Source organism: Mustela nivalis (assembly GCF_964662115.1).
Source record: "Mustela nivalis genome assembly, chromosome: 14".
In the NCBI taxonomy this organism is placed as follows: Eukaryota; Metazoa; Chordata; class Mammalia; order Carnivora; family Mustelidae; genus Mustela; species Mustela nivalis.
The window spans coordinates 7457318-7475357 of NC_139033.1; the positions used below are offsets into that span (position 1 = coordinate 7457318).

General features: G+C 42.0%; 1 protein-coding gene across 2 annotated transcripts in view; it reads left to right on the forward strand.

Annotated features, from left to right (window-relative positions):
* The first annotated feature begins 6444 nt into the window (after window positions 1-6444).
* Window positions 6445-18040, forward strand: part of MED13L (mediator complex subunit 13L) — a 291359-nt gene continuing 279763 nt past the window's right edge. For both annotated transcript variants that reach the window (XM_082699757.1, XM_082699758.1), the window contains exon 1: window positions 6445-7168. In XM_082699757.1, coding sequence (XP_082555883.1) covers window positions 7097-7168 — 72 coding nt within the window. In that variant the 5' untranslated portion in view covers window positions 6445-7096. The remainder of the gene's footprint in view (window positions 7169-18040) is intronic.

The window sequence follows — 18040 nt, forward strand, 5'->3', positions numbered from 1 at the left end:
CCAGTGTGGGCCTGGGCCACCTGAGCCCCTGCTGCTTCTGGGAACGTCCCCTATACACTGGTACACCCCTGGAGAGGAAGACTTTTTGCTCACCCTACAACTGGGGTTGGTGGTTATATACCGAGGCTGTTTGGATTTCAAGAATATGTGTGTGTGTGCGTGTGTGTGTTAAGATTTTATTTATTCATTTGAGAGGGGGGAGAGAGAGAGAGAGTGCGAGTGAGCTCAAGCAGGGGGAGGGGCAGAGGGAAAGCATACTCTCCATTGAGAAGGGACCCCAATGGGGGAGGGCACAATCCCAGGACCCTGGGATCATGATCTGAGCTCAAGGCAGATGCTTCACAACTGAGCCACCCAGGCGCCCCTCAAGAGTGTGTTGTTATGTGTGTCTAGCCAGAGGAAATAGAATTTAGTTTCATGTGGTCTATGTCACCACCTGCCACGGCCGTAGCCTGCAACATGTAGGAAGCTTAGTGGAAGCCGGAAAAATCATGAATATGGTCACCTGTCTTTGGTCAAGTGACAGCATCATCAAAGAAAAATATCAGAGGGCATTGTTCACATACTTCTTTATTATCAGCTATTTGAAAGCAATTCACTGTGGGCTGCCAAATTTATTCTAAAAGCTGGAGTCACCAGCAGCAAGGGAGTTCTCGTGGTGCCTGCAAAAGGTATAGGTAAAATGCCAGTGAACATAGTTCATTTAAGCTCATTGGAATTTTTTTTTTTTTAAAGATTTTATTTATTCCTTTGACAGAGAGAGAGAGAGAGATCACAAGCAAGGGGAGCAGCAGGCAGAGGGAGAGAAGCAGGCTCCCTACTGAGCCCGGTACTGGGCTCGGTACTGGGCTCAATGCTGGGCTCCATGTCCAGCTATAGGGTCCTTGGCCTTACACCTCCAGCCGTGCTCCAAACCAGCGACAGCTGCTGTGGCTTTCACTTTATCCTCTGCGATGTCTTAGGGGAGAGGTTGGAACAATTAGGAAATCCTTGGTGGTTATGAGCAAAGCTGTTATTGCCCAAGGCAGCTCAGCTTGATTGGTATAAGACCATTCTCTCAGAGGGAACTTAAAACATCAACTTAAAAATTATCAAAGCAAAGGAATGAAAAGGATAGGCCTGCCACGTGGAAGTGTCTAGAAAAATCTTTATGGGATTATGCCATGCACTGCCTTGTCCACACCAGGGGACAGTGACTGAAGACTGGTATTTGTGGTTGCCCTAAGCCCTTTCCTGGTCTCCCTGGGCGGGACTGAATTTAGTTCTTTTTCCTTTGAAGCTACTGACGTAGGGGCAAACACATGAGAGGAAACACGAGTGGCCGAAGACATGGAGGAGGAGAAGAGCTACCTCACTAGAGTTCGGGGAAAGCAAATTGAAATAACAGTGGCACCGTTTTTCATCCTCAGGTTGGCCAAAACTGAAGAAGGTGGGCAACCTCCAGATGCTGGCAGGATGGGGAGGACGTGGACACTCTTCCCATCTTGCTCGAGGGAGTGTGACTTGCCACATTCTTTGGGGGAAAGTCTTCTGGCTGTATTTATTAACAATAAAAATACGTGTTTATTAACAATAAAAAAGCAATCATATTTTGGGGGCTTTATTCTACAGAAATAAAAGTGTCAGTGCCTAAGGATATATGGATAAAGATATTTGCTCTGCCCTTATTTAGAGGAAGAAATAACTGGAAACCACCTGAATGTTCAGGAATAGGGGAATAATTGGATAAATTATGGCACAGGTGTGCTATGAAACGCTATACAACTAATAAAAGAATGAGCGAGATCTAGATATATAGGCCTAGAGGTATATTTGTGATAAATTGTTAAGCGGAAAAAGCAGATTGCAAAGTATTATATGTGACAATCCCATTTTCATAAAAATTTTTTTAAAAATCCCTTAGAAATGTGAGTTTAAACTGTGTTATTGGTGTGGGCGTGGAGGGAAGAGAAGGAGTCACAACAATTTGGTAACTTTGGTCATCTCAGTGGGGTAGAAAGAGGAGTTTTCCCTTTTTCTCAGTAAACTCAAGTATTATTGGACCTACTCCAGGTAACGTTCTGGTGCTTCTATTGATATTTACAATAAAATAAACCCAGGAAAGTCCAGGTGCTACTTTCCTTTGTACAAGGATGGACAAGTACCTGGAATTGTGATAATTTATTGATGGTTGCCTATGGGGGCATGCACTGTGCTAAGAACTTTCTCTGTGTGATCACCCTGGGAGGTCAATGCACAAGAAGAAATGGGGGTCACCGGGGTTCGATGACCTGCTCAAGGCCACACAGCTCGTGCACAACAGAGTGGGGATTGGAACCCAAGTGCGTGTTCCTCTGAAGCGGTGTTCGCAAGCCCTACAAAATGCTCCCACCCTGCAGCTGTGGCAGCTTCCTGTGGCCTTTCTGATAGATGGTTCCTCCTCTGGTCATATATTTGCTTCCATTTTCTCTCTGCCATTACATCTGATAACCCTGGAAGGGAACTAACCTGTCGTTCTCAGAATAAGACCTGAGACTTGTGTAGAGCGGACCACCGTTTGGTTCCTGCCTGGGCCGCAGGCATTGTCGCAAATGGGGAAACCAAGTCAGGAGAAGGCTTCCCATGAGCTCCCCACGGAGGGAGCTGGGCTTCACAGTCCCCTGTGGGAGTGCCTCGCTGCTGCCTCAGGGTGGGTTGATAGGTTTTCTTTTGTTTTGCTTTGTTTTGTATTTTGATCTTATAGAGGGATTGCCATCAACTCTCACTGCTATTCTGTGGAGTCACAACTCCCAAAGCCCAATCTTTTATTAGCCTTCTCAGCTGTGTGGAGAGTCAGAAATGATCTGAAGGATCACCTGGCTTGCTCTTTTCACACATAAGGAAACTGAGTCCCAGAGAGGCGAAGTGGTTTGTCTAAGGGAACAGGACTGCTCAGTGGTGCATCTGAGACTAGAATCTGGCTCCCCTGGGTTCTCATTCTGTGCTCCTGTTGCCAAGGCAATCAGACACTGCACTTCTGGCCTTCTCCCTTCCACTCTGGGGCCTTGGCTCTGATAGCCAAGGAAATCTCAGGTGAAGTTTTTCTCCTTTGTCTTGTGCTATTTATTTGCTTTTTAATTTACTTTTTATGGTGCCACTTGATTATTCTGTTTTCAATTTGATTGATTGGCTGGTGGTGTTTCTAACTTATTGCACTGAATAGGTAACAATACACATTTAGTAAAAAAAAAAAAAAAAAAAAAGAGGTGCGCCTGGGTGGCTCAGTCCGTTAAGTGTCTGCCTTCGGCTCAGGTCGTGACCCTGGGGTTCTGGGATCGAGTCCCAAATTCCGAATTGGGGAGCCTGCTTCTCCCTCTGCCTTTCTCTCTGTCTCTCATGGATAAATAAATAAAATCTTAAAAAGAAAAAAAAAAAAAAGAAAATGTAAGCAGTACAGTGAATAGGAATTCTTCTCTCCACACTAACTCCTCTTCCAGAGGCAACTGCTGTTACTACTGTCCCAGGGATATCTCAATTAATAATCTATTTTTTAAAATCTATTTTATTATTATTTTTTATTCTGAAATAATCTCTGCATGGGGTGCCTGGGTGGCTCAGTGTGGTTAAGCCCCTGCCTTCAGCTCAGGTCATGATCTCAGGGCTCTCTGCTCAGCAGGGAGCCTGCTTCCCCCTCTCTCTCTGCCTGCTTACTTGTGATCTCTCTGTCAAATAAATAAATAAAATCTTTAAAAAAAAAAAAAAAGGAATCTCTACACCCAGCTTTGGGCTTGAACTTACAACCCGGAGTTCAAGAGTCGCACAGTCTTCTGACTGAGCCAGCCAGGTGCCCCAATAATCTATTTCAGAGACTATGCTATATTAGCACACCTAGTGCTAACTCATTATTTTGAATGGCTGCATGGGGTTACCTTATATTGGTTACTCCCCAAATAATGGACACGTAGCTTGCTTCCAGTTTCTGCCCTGCCAACAGTACTATAGTTTACCTCCTTGCACTGCAGGTCTTTAGATATCTGCACAAGCATCTCTGTCAGAGGAACTCCCAGAATTTCTGAGTGAAAGTGTATGTACCTTATAAATTTTGATATTCTCCAAATGGACACCAAAGCTGTGGTACTAACTTATACTCCCAGTAGCAGTGTGTTAAGAGTTCTGCTTCACTCCATATTTGCCTAAGCTTGTAAGATATTGCCAATACTGTTTTTAATTTTGTTTTTCTTTTGATGAGTGATGTAGTCCGCTTGGGCTGCTATAGCAAATTACCATACATTGGGTGGCTTATGCAACAGAATTCTTCACAGCTCTGGAGGCTGGGAAGTCCAAGACCAAGGGGCCGGCAGATTTGGTTCCCGGTAAGAACCCTCTTCCTCATTATGTCTTCACATGGCAGAGAGAGATACAGAAAGAGAGAGGTAGCACTCTCTCTCATGTCTCTTTATGAGGGCACTAACCCCATCATAGGGGCTTCATCCCCATGACCTAATTACCTGTCAAAATCTCTGTCTTCCAAATATCATCCCATGGGGGATTAGGGGTTCAACATATGAATTTTAGGGTGATACTTTTAGTCCATAGCAATGATGCTCAGAGTCTGAACATCTTTTTACATATTTAAAAGCCATATGTCTTTTCTATTCTCTAAACTGTGCATGTCCTTTGCTCATTTTTCTATTAGGATGCTCTGGAAGACTTTTTAAAAAGTTAAACCTACATTTGTTGAAGAATGAGAATTTGGTGACTGACCGCATAGGATGAAGTCCTCTTGGGATGGAAATACACCTGGATGGGATGGACCATCTCACTGTCTGACTGCTCAGGCCAAAGTCACACTGTACATGTTGATAAAGTGCTTTGGCTGGCTTTCTTTCTTTTTTCTAAGCGTTTTCATCAAGAGTATCTTAATAGAAATGCACAACACTGGCCTGAGCTCAGTGGGTCAGCAGTTAGGATCTCTTTTTGACAGATTAGGAAATGAGGTTCAGAGGATTAAACTATGTTGGTCCAGGTAACACACCTGGGGTGCCAAAGCCCACGGCAGGCATCTGCTCACAGAGCCTTTGGGATTCAGGTTGGGCTCTGGAGACAGACTAGGGTTTGAGTGGCTCACTGACTGGAGATCTTGGAGATGTCACTGCATTTCTGAGCCTTGCCTTATTACAGTCTAAGAATAGTAATAGTATCTTCTTTATGTGGTTGTTCTGGGGATTATATGAAACAATGTATGTACATCCATTATAACATAGTGTCAGTGGGTTATAACTTAGTGCTGGCCAGGATAATAATGCATGTTATAACATGTTGCTCATGCTTTTGCTTTAGAATTCTTTGTGTGGTAGGTCCAAAGCTCAAGTCACAGGTCTAAGACTTCTCACTTGTATTACACGCCATCTTTGCGCTGTTTTCTACTCTTCCTTCCCTTTAGTCCAATCCATGTGAAAGAGCTTTCTCTTCCATGTTTGGGGGCTTGTTAGTGAAGAAGTTGTTCTCCTCCCCACCTTTGCAGGGAGCAAACGCCTTGAGGGTTTGAAGAGGGCCTCCTCTTCAGACTGGCACTCCCAGACCATTTGCTCTCAGAAAGCGTTCATGATTGAATGAATAAGGGATGGTCTGCTCCCAACACGGCCCTAGTACAGGGCCTGGCAGTTACATTCCGGCACATGGCAAGAGGTCAGGAACATTTACGCACTGAATGAATAAATACAGAGCCTAGGAGTAAGGGCTCAGAAGGCATTTCTGGATTCGTTGTACAGCGCCTGATACACAGAAAGCGGTAAGTGGTAGTCGTGGATATCCCTGGACGAGGCTTATAAAACCCAGTGCAAAAGCATGGCTTCACTGTGCAGGGGTTCGAATTCCGCTGCCTCTTCTACCCAGCGAGGCGACCTCGGGCAAGTGACTTAATCTCTTTGTGCTTCAGTTTTCTTATCTGTAAAACGCGGACGACGGAGCGCGATCCTGCCGAAGCACTCCCGGGAGCACTGGGACCGGCAGCCGTGTCCACAGCAGAGCTCAGCCACGCCAGCCGGCCTGCGCCGCCAGGGGCACACGCCGTGGGGGTGCCCGAGCCCTCTGCCGCGGTCGCCACGGGCGTTCCCGGGGCCCGCGGTCGTGCCCCGCAGAGATCTGTACCCCCAAGGGGGCGGGGCACGGCGCCCAAGAGGGGGCAGCCCACTGCAGCCTGGGGTCGGCCGGGCGCCGCCCGCCGGGGAGCCGTGCCGCCCGTACTTCTTTCTCTCACTCTCGCTCTTCCTCCCTCTCCTGGCCGGAGGCTCCAGCCGCGCTCGGCTCAGCAGCGCCGCCCGCGAGCTGCCCGCGAGCCGCGGCCGCCGCCGAGGCTGCCGCTCCGGGCCCCTCCCCCGCCCACCCCTCGCCCCCCCCCCGCGCGGCCGGCGCCCGTCACGTGACGCGGCGCCAGCCAATGGCGGGCCGAGCCGCGGTCGGCGGCCGCCATTGCTGTCAGAGCGAGCGAGCCCGGGGAGGGAGGAGAAGCGAGGCTGACTGGGGAGGAGGGGGGGGTGGGGGAGGAAGAGGAAGGAGGGGACGTCGCTCGGCTGCCGGGGTCGCCCGCTGGCTTCGTCCGCACCCCCCCCTTCGCGAGTTCGCGCTCCGCGGCGGCGGCGGCTCCGAGGCGGCGGCGGCGGTTCTGGGGCTCGCCTCCCCTCACGCGCCGGCGGGGGCCGAGGGGGAGTCGGTGGCTGGAGATAAACAAGGCGGCGGCGGCGGCGGCGGCTGAGGAACAGGGAAGGCGGAGGCGGCGACCGGCCCGCAGCGCCGGCCCGGGAGGTAGCGGCGGCCCTGAGAGGCGGGGAGGGCGCCGGGCCGCGCGGACAGCGCCCCCCGCCGCCGCCGGAGCCGCGGGAGCCGCCGCCGCCGCCGCCCGAGCAGGAAGGAGCCGCGCGGCCGCCGCGAACCCCCCCGCCGGCCCGGGCCCGCCGCCCCCGGCGCGGCGTCGCCGCGGCGCCTCCCGCCCGCCCGCCGGCCCTCGCGCCCTCCCCCGGCGGCGGCGGCGGCCCGGCCGCCTCGCGCTCCCCGGCGAGGCGCCGCCGCCCGGCCCGGCCTCGCCTCGGACGCCTCGTTCCGACATGCCCCGCTCTGGCGGCCGGGCTCGCGGAGGATCATGACTGCGGCAGCGAACTGGGTGGCGAACGGGGCGAGCCTGGAGGATTGTCACTCCAACCTCTTCTCGCTGGTGAGTAGCCGGGCTGCGGGGAGGGGGGCTGAGCCGGGGGGGGGGGTCCCCGACCTCCGCCGCCGACCAACTTTCTCCTCCCGCCGCCGGGACTTCGCCCCTCCCTCGCCTCTCCCCGCCGTTCGCCTCTCGCCGATTTCTCCCCCTTTTGGATCGTCTCTCCCTCGCCTTGGATCCCATCCAGTGTTTATTTGGCTCTTTAAAAATCATTTGTGAGCGCGGCGCTCGGCGTGGAATTTGCATGTGGAAGTCTCAAAGCTGCGGATTCTGGGTCGCACTTCGAACGCCCACCCTCTGTTGCAATCACACCCCCCTTCCCCTCCCCTTCCCCCCCCCTTTTTTTTTTCCTAAATGTGGAAGGCTTTCCCTTGTGCTGCCCGCGCCCGCGATAAGCAGCCTTTTCCCCCCGTGTCGGATAGGCTGCCCGCCCGCCTTTTGAATTTTTTTTTTTTTTTAAATTCCATAATGACACCTACAATTTCGCCCGAAAACAGTTGATTGAATGCGATTGTGTCAGTAAAGGACTCTTGCATCCGAAGCTCCCGCGATTGTAAACATCGACAGCCGCCTGCCTCTCGGGGCTTACTACGCTGGAGAGCCGTAAAGCCATTGCACGGAGCCGACGGAAGGTGGAGAAGGCTTTTTCTTCTTTCTCTCCTCCTGTGTCTTTTAAAAACTGTTTTCTCTATCCTAACAACGAATCCACACACACACACAAAAGCAACAAGCTGGGCGGTTTGATAACATCGCTTTTATCTGCCTTCGCCTTTCTCGCGCTCTCTCTCTGATAATTGACAACTTTTCCTTCGGATTTGAATCGCCTGCCTTAATCTTGAAGCAGTTCGGGTGTCAATTGTTCTCCTGGAAGCCTGGCACCCGACGACGACGTCTAGATTCATCGAAATTAAAAATGTATAGGGCTCCGGCAACTCTTTCCTGGCGGTGCTGTGACATTTGGTGGTAAATGCCATCTTTGCTTTTTATTGGGTCGTATTACCTAGCTCTGAAAACATTCACCTTGTTAAACCTGGCGTTTAGGCTAATAATTGCAGTGCGTGGTCTTTAAATATGTGCTTTGTGTATGAGTTACTGTATGTATAGCTATGTGCCCGGGAGACTACGAATTTGTTTAAATATTGAGCAAAGATTTGTAAACAGATGTAAGGCAATTATGTTCCAAGCGTAGAATATAATTGGAAAATTGGCTGAACGGTTTGTTTAATTTAGCCTTTAGAAAAAAACCCCAACTTATTTTAAGTTATGTACCCTTTTTTGGGGGGGGGTTGTCTTTGGAGAACATGCATTTTGGAAATAGTTTTCTGTAATCTCTGCAGTAGATAGAAGCATTATTTCCTTTTAATCCTTGTTTACAGTTACACTGAATAAATAATTTAGTGTACAAATTGTAATTAGTTACATTTAATTATGGGTCGGGGTCGGCATAGATGCCTTTTTTTTCCTTGAGACTGGTGGAGAAATACACATTCTTGCCAACTTTTCAAATGGAAGTGCTATTTTATTAAATATTTCCTTATGCAGATGAAAGCATCAAAACACGTGATTTTTTACCCACAAAGACAGAGTGACATAATATCTGTGCTTTCACTGTAGTGTATAGATCAGGTTAATTTTTTTCTTTCAACATTTTTATTTAATCTTAAAATTAAAATCTTCAAATAATCTTTATTTAATCTAAAAATTCAGTTATACGTTTCAGTTCTTCCTTTTCGTACTGTGATAATTTTCCCTTGGTCTTTTGACATATGGGAATAGAATTCATTTTACCTCTTCTTTTCTCTCCCCTACAATATCATTTACAGTCAGTCAGATTCAGAGACTTTAATAGATTAGCAAACATATTGATTAAGGGGTATTTAAAATGGTTTTTGTTTGGTGGCTGGTGACCACATTGACACTTTAACAGGTAATTAAAATAACCAAGTAGACCAATATTAGTGAGGAGAGAGCACCGAAATTACTATATATCATTCTGACTGGTAATGGCTTGTGTATATGTGGCTAATCTATATACAGTAGATTTTGTAGACCAATGAAACTATATTTAAGTGTGTAGCCAGGCTTTAAGATATACAATTTTTTAAATTTTTTTTTTTTTTTTAAGCTCAGGTAAGGATGATAATGTTAAAGAGATAAGATGCCTGAGATTCTTTTGGAGAACAAGCAATTTTATAGGAGAGGATTTTGTGTTTTATGACCAACTAGAGGTTTCTACTTTGGGTATTTCTCTCAACCTTTTCAAACCAGGAATTAAGTGTGTGTGTGTGTAGGATTACTCATTAGATGGCAACTTTGAAACGCAGAACTCAAGAAATTCCTGGGTTGACTTTTTTTTTTTTTTTTAAGGACTGTAGAATGTCTACATTCTCTTGTATGTGGAGGGTGGAAAAGGTGCTTTTTTTTTTTTTAATTAAGAATCAGTTAAAAAGCAGCTGATAATATAAAATTTTGCTCATTCAAATGCAGTTTTCCTTGAAAATCTGACACAGCAGGAACTTAGAATATTAAAAATATGTTGTCTAAAGTACGTTGTATGGAATAGTTAATTCCAAAGGAGATAAAATCATCTCTTGTTTAAAATAAAGCATGTGTTACAAGAACTCTTATGTCCTTAATAATAGCATGTATTTTTCTTTTTGGCCTGCAGTTTTTTTGAACAGAGAAAAGTACTGTTTATAGAGAATTTACCTAGACTCATATTAATGTGGATTGAAATATAAACTAGAGATTAAAGTTCTGTACCACAGTAATGATCCGCCCACTTTCTATTACCTTCAAGTGTTCATTGTGGCTTAGCAAAAGTAGATTGTGCAATCAACTGCTTTAAGATTTTTGTTCTTGTTTTGCTTTCTGATTTTCTACTGCATGTATCAAATTTCCCAAATTCTCTGTCACCCCCTACCCCCATTTCCTAACGGAAAAAGTGTCTTGGGTGTGTATGATATGGATGATTGTATGTGTTTCTTATTCTGCCTGTTGTGAGATCCCTAGCTCCTGCAACTGTTTTCTCATGCTATCCATCACATTTCTGGGAGACTCTTGTTAGATACTCACTCAGATATAATTCAGTTAAGTGCGTTAAATCTTGTCTTTTTGGAAAGTGTAACAGGGCACCCTGTGGTGTATCAACCACCCTTGAGGGAAGACATAATTTCCAGATAGAAGTATATCTTTAGTTTTGCTTCTTTAGTTCTGTTTCTCTGTTGAGAGCATATGGAGGAGAGTGATTTTGTGTTCTTTAACTAGTTTTAAGTATATACTCTTTGAAATGGTGCGACCTAATTCTTAAGTATGTGGATTCCACCTTCACATTGTTTTATTTGCTTAGACTCTTCCTGACTGTGGAGTAATTGGGTGATGATATCAAATTCTCCCTCTCTGAATTGAAACACACACACACACACACACACACACACACACACATATTAGTATATACTTCCTATGAAGGACCATTAATTCTGTGTATGAAGCTTTAATGTAATCTGTTGTTGACCTGCTCTCTTTTTTCTTAGGAGATTTATATTTTTGCAGAGAGAGAAGATAATGGTAAATATAGAAACTTTGGGATCTATTCTTTTGAGCTGGAACCAAATGTGGAGGGTTGTAAGTTGAAAATGAGCAAAAGGGAATGATTTCTCTCATCTTCTCAAGTGCCAAAATACATACATAGGGTATTTTTTCATCCCAGTTGCCAATTTTAGTATCTAAACCTAAAGCATCTTATTTTCAGGATGGTTTATTTTCTTTAATGAAAATATTTATAATTTGCTAATGTATGTTTTCTGTTTAGCATTTTGTTGTTGGTAGCACATGGTGTTACAGTATTTATATATTTTTAATAGCAATAATTGCCACCCTGTAATAGTTGCCATATTAACCTCCAATTGCTAGTAAATATTTTTAAGTACATAATAGACAGCAATTTAAGGCATAGTGTAGCAGTTTACTGGACCGTTTTAAAGAGCCATTTGTACGTGTGATGAGTTCATAATTTTAAAGAGAAAATAATGTACCTAAGCCTTGCGTGCTGCACAACTAATGTTGCTGTGTTACTGCTTGAAGTGCTCATGGAGAGGAAGTTAGGTTGGGACTCCTCCTTTTTTGTGAGGATGAAGGCCTTGAGGTGCCTTTAGGACTATAAGTGTTTATTGAGGTTATCCCAGGTGCTTATATAGCTTAGCATTTTCTTTGGAATGTTTTGGTCATTTTTTTCATGACTGTATTAGGTATTTATTTGGGAAAAAAAAATCTCTTAAGGCATTCTTTCAAATAACGTTAAGTTACAGTAGTGGAGTATATTAATTAGGTATGTAAAAATGGATTCATCTTTTTTGTTCACTGGCTAATTTAGCCTTGTTAACTGTGAGTTAATTGTATTCATCACTTTGAGAGATCCCCTCTTCTCTTGAGATTAATAAAGGATATACTCTGTCACCAGTTTGTATCACATGCTATAAATTAAGACAATCATTTGCAAAAGATAAGTACATTTTATAGTTATGTTTGCTAGATTATTTAAAATTGAGATGAAACTCAATGTAAATAGTAAAAGGATTGCTTATTTGGATTTTTTTTTTTTTAATGAACGGTTAATACAACTGTCAGAAAAAATACCCTATGTATGTATTTTGGCACTTGAGAAGATGAGAGAAATCATTCCCTTTTGCTCATTTTCAACTTACAACCCTCCATTTGATTCAGAGATAGACTAAATATTTTTCTGAAATGGTTTGACTTATTTTTGTTAGAACAGTAATGTTTCCTCCTTCAGTAGTAGAAGGTACTGATGTGTTTTTTTTTTGTTTTTTCCTGAAAGTGGGTGATGTTTATTTCATAGAAACTAGCCAGTGAGAGAGAGTATGGTTGAATATTGAGTATTATTATTACTGAACTGTGCATTGCTGCTATTAAAAATCAAGAAAAGGACTTTCTGCACTATTTTTATTAGTGCATTTATTTAAAAGTGTGTTTTGTGCTAATCTGCTTTATAAACTATTTGTGTTGCCAGTATTGGCTACCAGAATTTCTATTTTGTGTTTTTTTAAACATTCCTATTTTGAGAAATAACATTTAATGCCTTGCAAAGTGAGGTAATTAGGTAGCCTAAAAATGTGCTGTGGCGTATCGTTAAAAAAATTTTCTCACACACACAGACACACACGCACACACATGCACGTTTGTTTCATAGGACTTGCTTAGAGTCTAGAGTTTTGGAATTAATGAATCAATATTTACAATGTGTTCTTGGAATTTGGAACTTTTTTTCCCTCTTGAATCATTTTAACTTCTTTCTGATCCTGTTCAGATAATTTCTTTTTATAGTATGTGCTTTCATTGTTTATTTGAAAGATTTGAAGGTGTTAGCTTTGTTCTGTTGGGGGAATTCACTTCATTACATAGGGGAGATGATTTTCCATTAATCTTGGTAAATATTAACATAAACGAGGAATTGTAAATTCAGACTCATTTGCATGAATGAAATATGTATGCGTGCCCAATTTTTGTTTAGTATAAAGTCACTTATGTACATTACATAGTTTTCTATCTTGAGTTGCTATAAAAGTTTTAAATTTATTTAAAATGTGGTTGGTATTTATTTCCGACAGTTCCCTTACTCTACTACAATGTCTTATTTCATTTTAAAGATCCATTTGTAGTAAAGATTAGATTTTATCCCCATAAATTGGCTATCATAGTCTTCTTTAAGGGGCGCCTGTTTTGCTTGCATTTATGTTAGTATGCTTTAGTTATGTTTGTTGGAATAAAGTTGTTTTCCTTTTTTGAGCTAATAAAATGTCTTTCAGAGTACATTTGGATTTGGTTCTGGAAAAAAAAGAATAAAGATGACTTTTAATTTTCTTTATTTTTAGATGAGAATTAGGAGAATCTGTTGTGTCTAAGGGAAAATGTTATGTCATTGGCATCTCCACACTCTGGTATAGTATGTGTATTTCTGAAACTTTGTTTTCTTACTCTTGGTGAATTGTAGAATCCTATTAAAACTGTATTTTTACTACTGTGAAATAGCACAGAGCCCTGGTTGACAGCATTCTACATTCTGTATTTTTTCCAGTACTGTGCAGTTCCATTACTGTTGAAGGAACCCCTGAGTTGATTATATTAAGATTTCATTTGTGTCTTTATTTTTCATAGTTTAAATTTGTAACTTTAATTTAAGAAATCGGGGGAAGATAAAGAGAATTAGGTAAACGTGCAGGTAAATATTCTTTTCTCCTTCATCACTGGGTCTCTTTACTGTAATAGTTGAGTCATAATTTGTTCTATATCACTGCATCATTTGGATATATTTTAAGACAATTGATATTTAAATTTGAGGAAATTATTTGTTTTAAATAAAATAATTGTGAAAAGAATTTTTTATAATATTGAGTGGGAATTTCAAAGATTGATCATCTAGAGGGTATATTAAATTCCATGAAAACTGTTTTGATTTTTTTCTCCCCAAAGGGCATTGACAAGTTTCTGAGGAAGTATTTTTGTCTAAGACACATGAAGCTTCCTCATAGAGTTCTACATTATTTCATTAAATAGGAAAGATGATTAAATCCATGTGGGTTTAATTTGAGAGCTAATAAGTAAAGTATTCAAAAGAGTATAATTGGTGTAAAAAACATTTTGTGTTGGCAATTCTCATGATTGAATTTTAATGTCCTAAAGAGAAATAGGGAAGAACATATGTATATCTCACTCAGGGAATCAGCTCCTAGTTTATTTATTTATTTATTATTTTTTATTTTTTTTTTGCATGTTTATATATGCCTGGTACAGTCCTACTCATCTTTTAAGTAGGTCAAATATCACCTCCTCTGTGAAGCTTTCCCTGACTCTAACTGGCAGTACTAGTCACTCTCATACCTTCTTCTGTGTACCTGTGATAAGCACATGAGGTTATGTAGGGCACCAACCCTGTCTGTATCATCGTTGCATTCTCTTTAATAGTTAGGCCTTCATTAACCATTTGTTAAATAAATGAATTACTGGACAGCTGTTCTCTGTCTTATTCCTAAGGGAGTTCTCATTGCTCCTTCAGGTCCTGATCATAATTATGTTATTTTTCCTTGAACTTACATAGGTTTTTAGCTCTGTATTCTGAATATATGTTTTGTAGGCTATATGTACTGTGGCTTGGTAATATTTTAGGTGTTTCTAACCTTTTTAAAAGATAATGTCAACTGATCAAGAGATGTGTGCTTATCATACATCAAAGGAATAGGAATTCAGTATTTTTCTTTAATGTGGTAGGCGACCTATAGATTTTGGAACCTGTTAGAGATTTTGTTTGGGACTTGATCTAGAATTTCTTCATTTTCATTCTTTGAGCTGTACTGTGGGTCTTTTGCTAAACCTTCAGTTTAGGATTACATTTCATGAGTCCAGCATAATGGGCAGTGAATGGTAATGGGGAAAATTAAGTGGTATTCATGTTTTTTATTAGTAACTAACTAATCAGATCAAGTTGGTTGTGTTACCAACCAACTGAGGTTATGTGCCTCAGTTTCTCCTTCAGTAAACGTTATGGAAATAAGAAGGAGGGCAGGAAATAAGAAAGATAATTTGAGTACCCTTTAAGGAAAGAGTAGTTTTTAATAGGAAGAGACTTCTAACAAATTATGACTCAGGTCAGAGAGTAGCCCTAGGTGGTTCACTAGGAAGTTGCAGTGGCAAAATTCATTGTTTTAAGTATGAAAGTTATGTTGTATTTGTACTTGTTTTAGGGGGGGCAGAAGGTTAAATTGTTCTTGTATCTTTCCTCACCAATAAGCCATTATTGAGAAGAAAAACCTGAATTTTATATTTGAATGTTCCAATTTTCCATTTGTATATATGATCCATAGTTGCCTGGTGTGTCTTTAATATGCTGAGTGATTTTACTGTACCAACCCTAAGCTCTGACTGGCTGAGTCTGGAAATTGGACTGTGGCTCTTATTTGGTGGTTTAAGCTATTAATTCCTTGGCAGTTCCAGAGTGCTCTTTGAACTTTAAATAGCAGTTCTATTAACATTTTGAGATTTGTTTCAGGGAACGTCAGAAATAGTACTTAATAAATATCTTTTTCTTTTTAAAGACTAAATCATGTTTTAGTCTGACGTGCATGTCACAACCCTTACTATGTTTTGAACAAAGTATATATTTTCAACTACTGGCTAATTTCTATTTTCCATTTAATAATGCAGCAACATCTAAAAATATTGTTTAGACCTTGCTGAAGGAGTGAAGTCCCCTTACCTTCAACTCTAGTTTTTTTATTAATCAAGTGGAATATGAATAGAGTCCTAAGTTTTTATCCAAAGGTGTAGAATTTTACATGTAGGTGTTCTTTGGTATTCTGAAATATTTAAATGAGCTAATTTCTGAGATTTTTTCCATGTAAAAACAGCCTTCTGTTGCTACAAATGATTGTTAGCTTATTTATGTTGTGTTTTACTTGATTACTTGTGTTATTTATGGCAACATTTTTATGGGAATGAACTTATATTTATTGTTGCTGGTAGAATGTCAGGAGCACCTTTCCTCTGTAGTGCTGGCAGTCAGAGCAGGCACTCCCTAAAAACCCTTTTTGGCCCCCGGCAGGGGGAGTGGGGACAGCCCAGCACCTAAACCCTTTTCTAGGTCTTGGAGAGAGGATTGCTATCAGAGAGGCTTGAAGAGAGTGTTGAGAGGTATAGATTGGCGCCCCTCCCCCACCATGGGAAGAATTTTCCCTTCCCTTCCTGCTTCCTCTGATACACTTTTATTAAAACTTTGAGAGTTGTGGCAGGTCCTGTGATGTCAGGAAAGATTTTTGTATTTCTTTATCCTTTAGCTCTTCCTTACTTTTTTTCCTTCACTCACCAGCAGAGGTACGGTTTCTACTTGGTATATTGTGTGGTAAATCAGGACTTCTGAGCCCTAGTGAAATGAAAAAGAGAATTGAGGGTGAGATTGGAAGGGGTAACCAATAAACTACTATTTAGAAATGTTAATTTTTTATATGTTATATTTGAGAAATTTAGGACTTACAGAATTCATTTTCTTTTTAAAGATTTTATTTATTTGTCAGAGAGAGAGAGAGAGAGAGAGAGAGCGAGCACACACAAGGGACAGAGTGGCAGGCAGAGGCTGAGAGAGAAGCACGCTCCCTGCCGGGCAATGAGCCTGATGTGGGATTCGATCCTAGGACCCTGGAATCATGACCCGAGCCAAAGGCAGCAGCTAAACCGACTGAGCCACCCAGGCATCTCCAGAATTCATTTTTTAAAAAAAGATTTTATTTATTTATTTGAAAGAGAGAGACATAGTGAGAGAGGGCACACAGCAGGGTGAGTGGGAGAGGGAGAAGCCGGCTTCTCTCTGAGCAGGAGCCCTATGATGTGGGGCTCTATCCCAGGACCCTGGGATCATGACCTGAGCTGAAGGCAGACCCTTAAAGACTGAGCCACTCAGGCTTCCCCAGAGTTCATTTTTGAATAATGTATATATATATTAGTAGTGATTAAAATCTGCTTGGGCTTATAACAGGACTAATGCTTTGATAATGTAGGAAAAAAGACCTACATATAATATTTAATTTCTAGGATGCTATATGATAAGTGCTGAGGAAGAGCATCACTAACAGATAGCATAGGACTTTGTAGCCAGAAAAACTCAGAAGGGGAGTTTATTAAAAGATTTTTTTTTATTTGTCAGAGATAGAGAGCACAAGCAGAGGGAGAAGCAGGCTCCCCTATGAGCAGGGATTCCCGAGACGGAACTCGATCTCAGGGCCTGGGATCATGACCCGAGTTGGAGGCAGACGCTTCACTGTCTGAGTCACCCAGGTGTCCCCAGAAGGAGAGTTTTAAACTGGATCTTGAAGGAACTGCTAGAGAGAAATGGAAAGGACATTCTTTGGAAGCTCAGTTGATAATTCTGAGTCTGTCCTTGAGAATATTTACTGAAGTGGTATGTAGGAGAACACTTCTGATTTATGGTCTTGGTTTCCTTTGAAAATATTACAAAATGTTGAAATCCGGGGTGCCTTGGTGGCTCACTCAGTTAAGCATCTGCTTTGGGCTCAGGTCATGATCTTAGGGTCGTGGGTTTGAGCCCCATGTCGGCTTCCTGCTCAGGAGTCTGCTTCTCCCTCTGTGGAGCCCCGCCCCCCCCTGCATTCTCACACTCTTTCAAATAAATAAATAAAGTCTTAAAAAAAACTTATTGAAATCTTATTTTTGTTAGATGGAAAATTTGAAGTGTGGGCAGGCCAATTTGGATTAAGAAATGGTGTTGTTAAAATAATCAGTTTTCTAAAATAATTCAGTTCTGAACTTTAAAAAAACAGTGCTATATTACGCAAAATGCTAATGACTAAAGTGACAAATATTTCAGAAACTGGACAGACGTGAATCTTAAATGAGCAGATGGGATATGAAACTAAAAGCAGGAGATAATCCAAGATGATATAGAAACTATTATGAGAAATGGATTGAGGAAAAATAAGTGTGTTAAATGGTATTACATTTAATAATGTGCTTAAAATTAAAAGCCTTTCTAGGATTGCTCTCTTACATAGACAAACTAGAATTGTTGAACTCTGTAACCCATCCTTCTTTAACTTTTGTGCATTTTTAAAAAATTTGATTTTGGTCCAGGATTACTTCTCATGAAGCCTAGATATTTAAGTCATGAATGTGTATGTTATGTATGCTCTACAGTTGATTATAATTTGCTTTCTCTACAATAAAAATAAAGAGGATACGATTCTCGGAGATAGTCATAGTGGACCTTGAAGGGACGAGGTAAGGAGTGAAAGATGAAGTTTGCTATTTGGATGGCAGCATACTTAGTTGAAATTTGACTATTGAGGATAGACT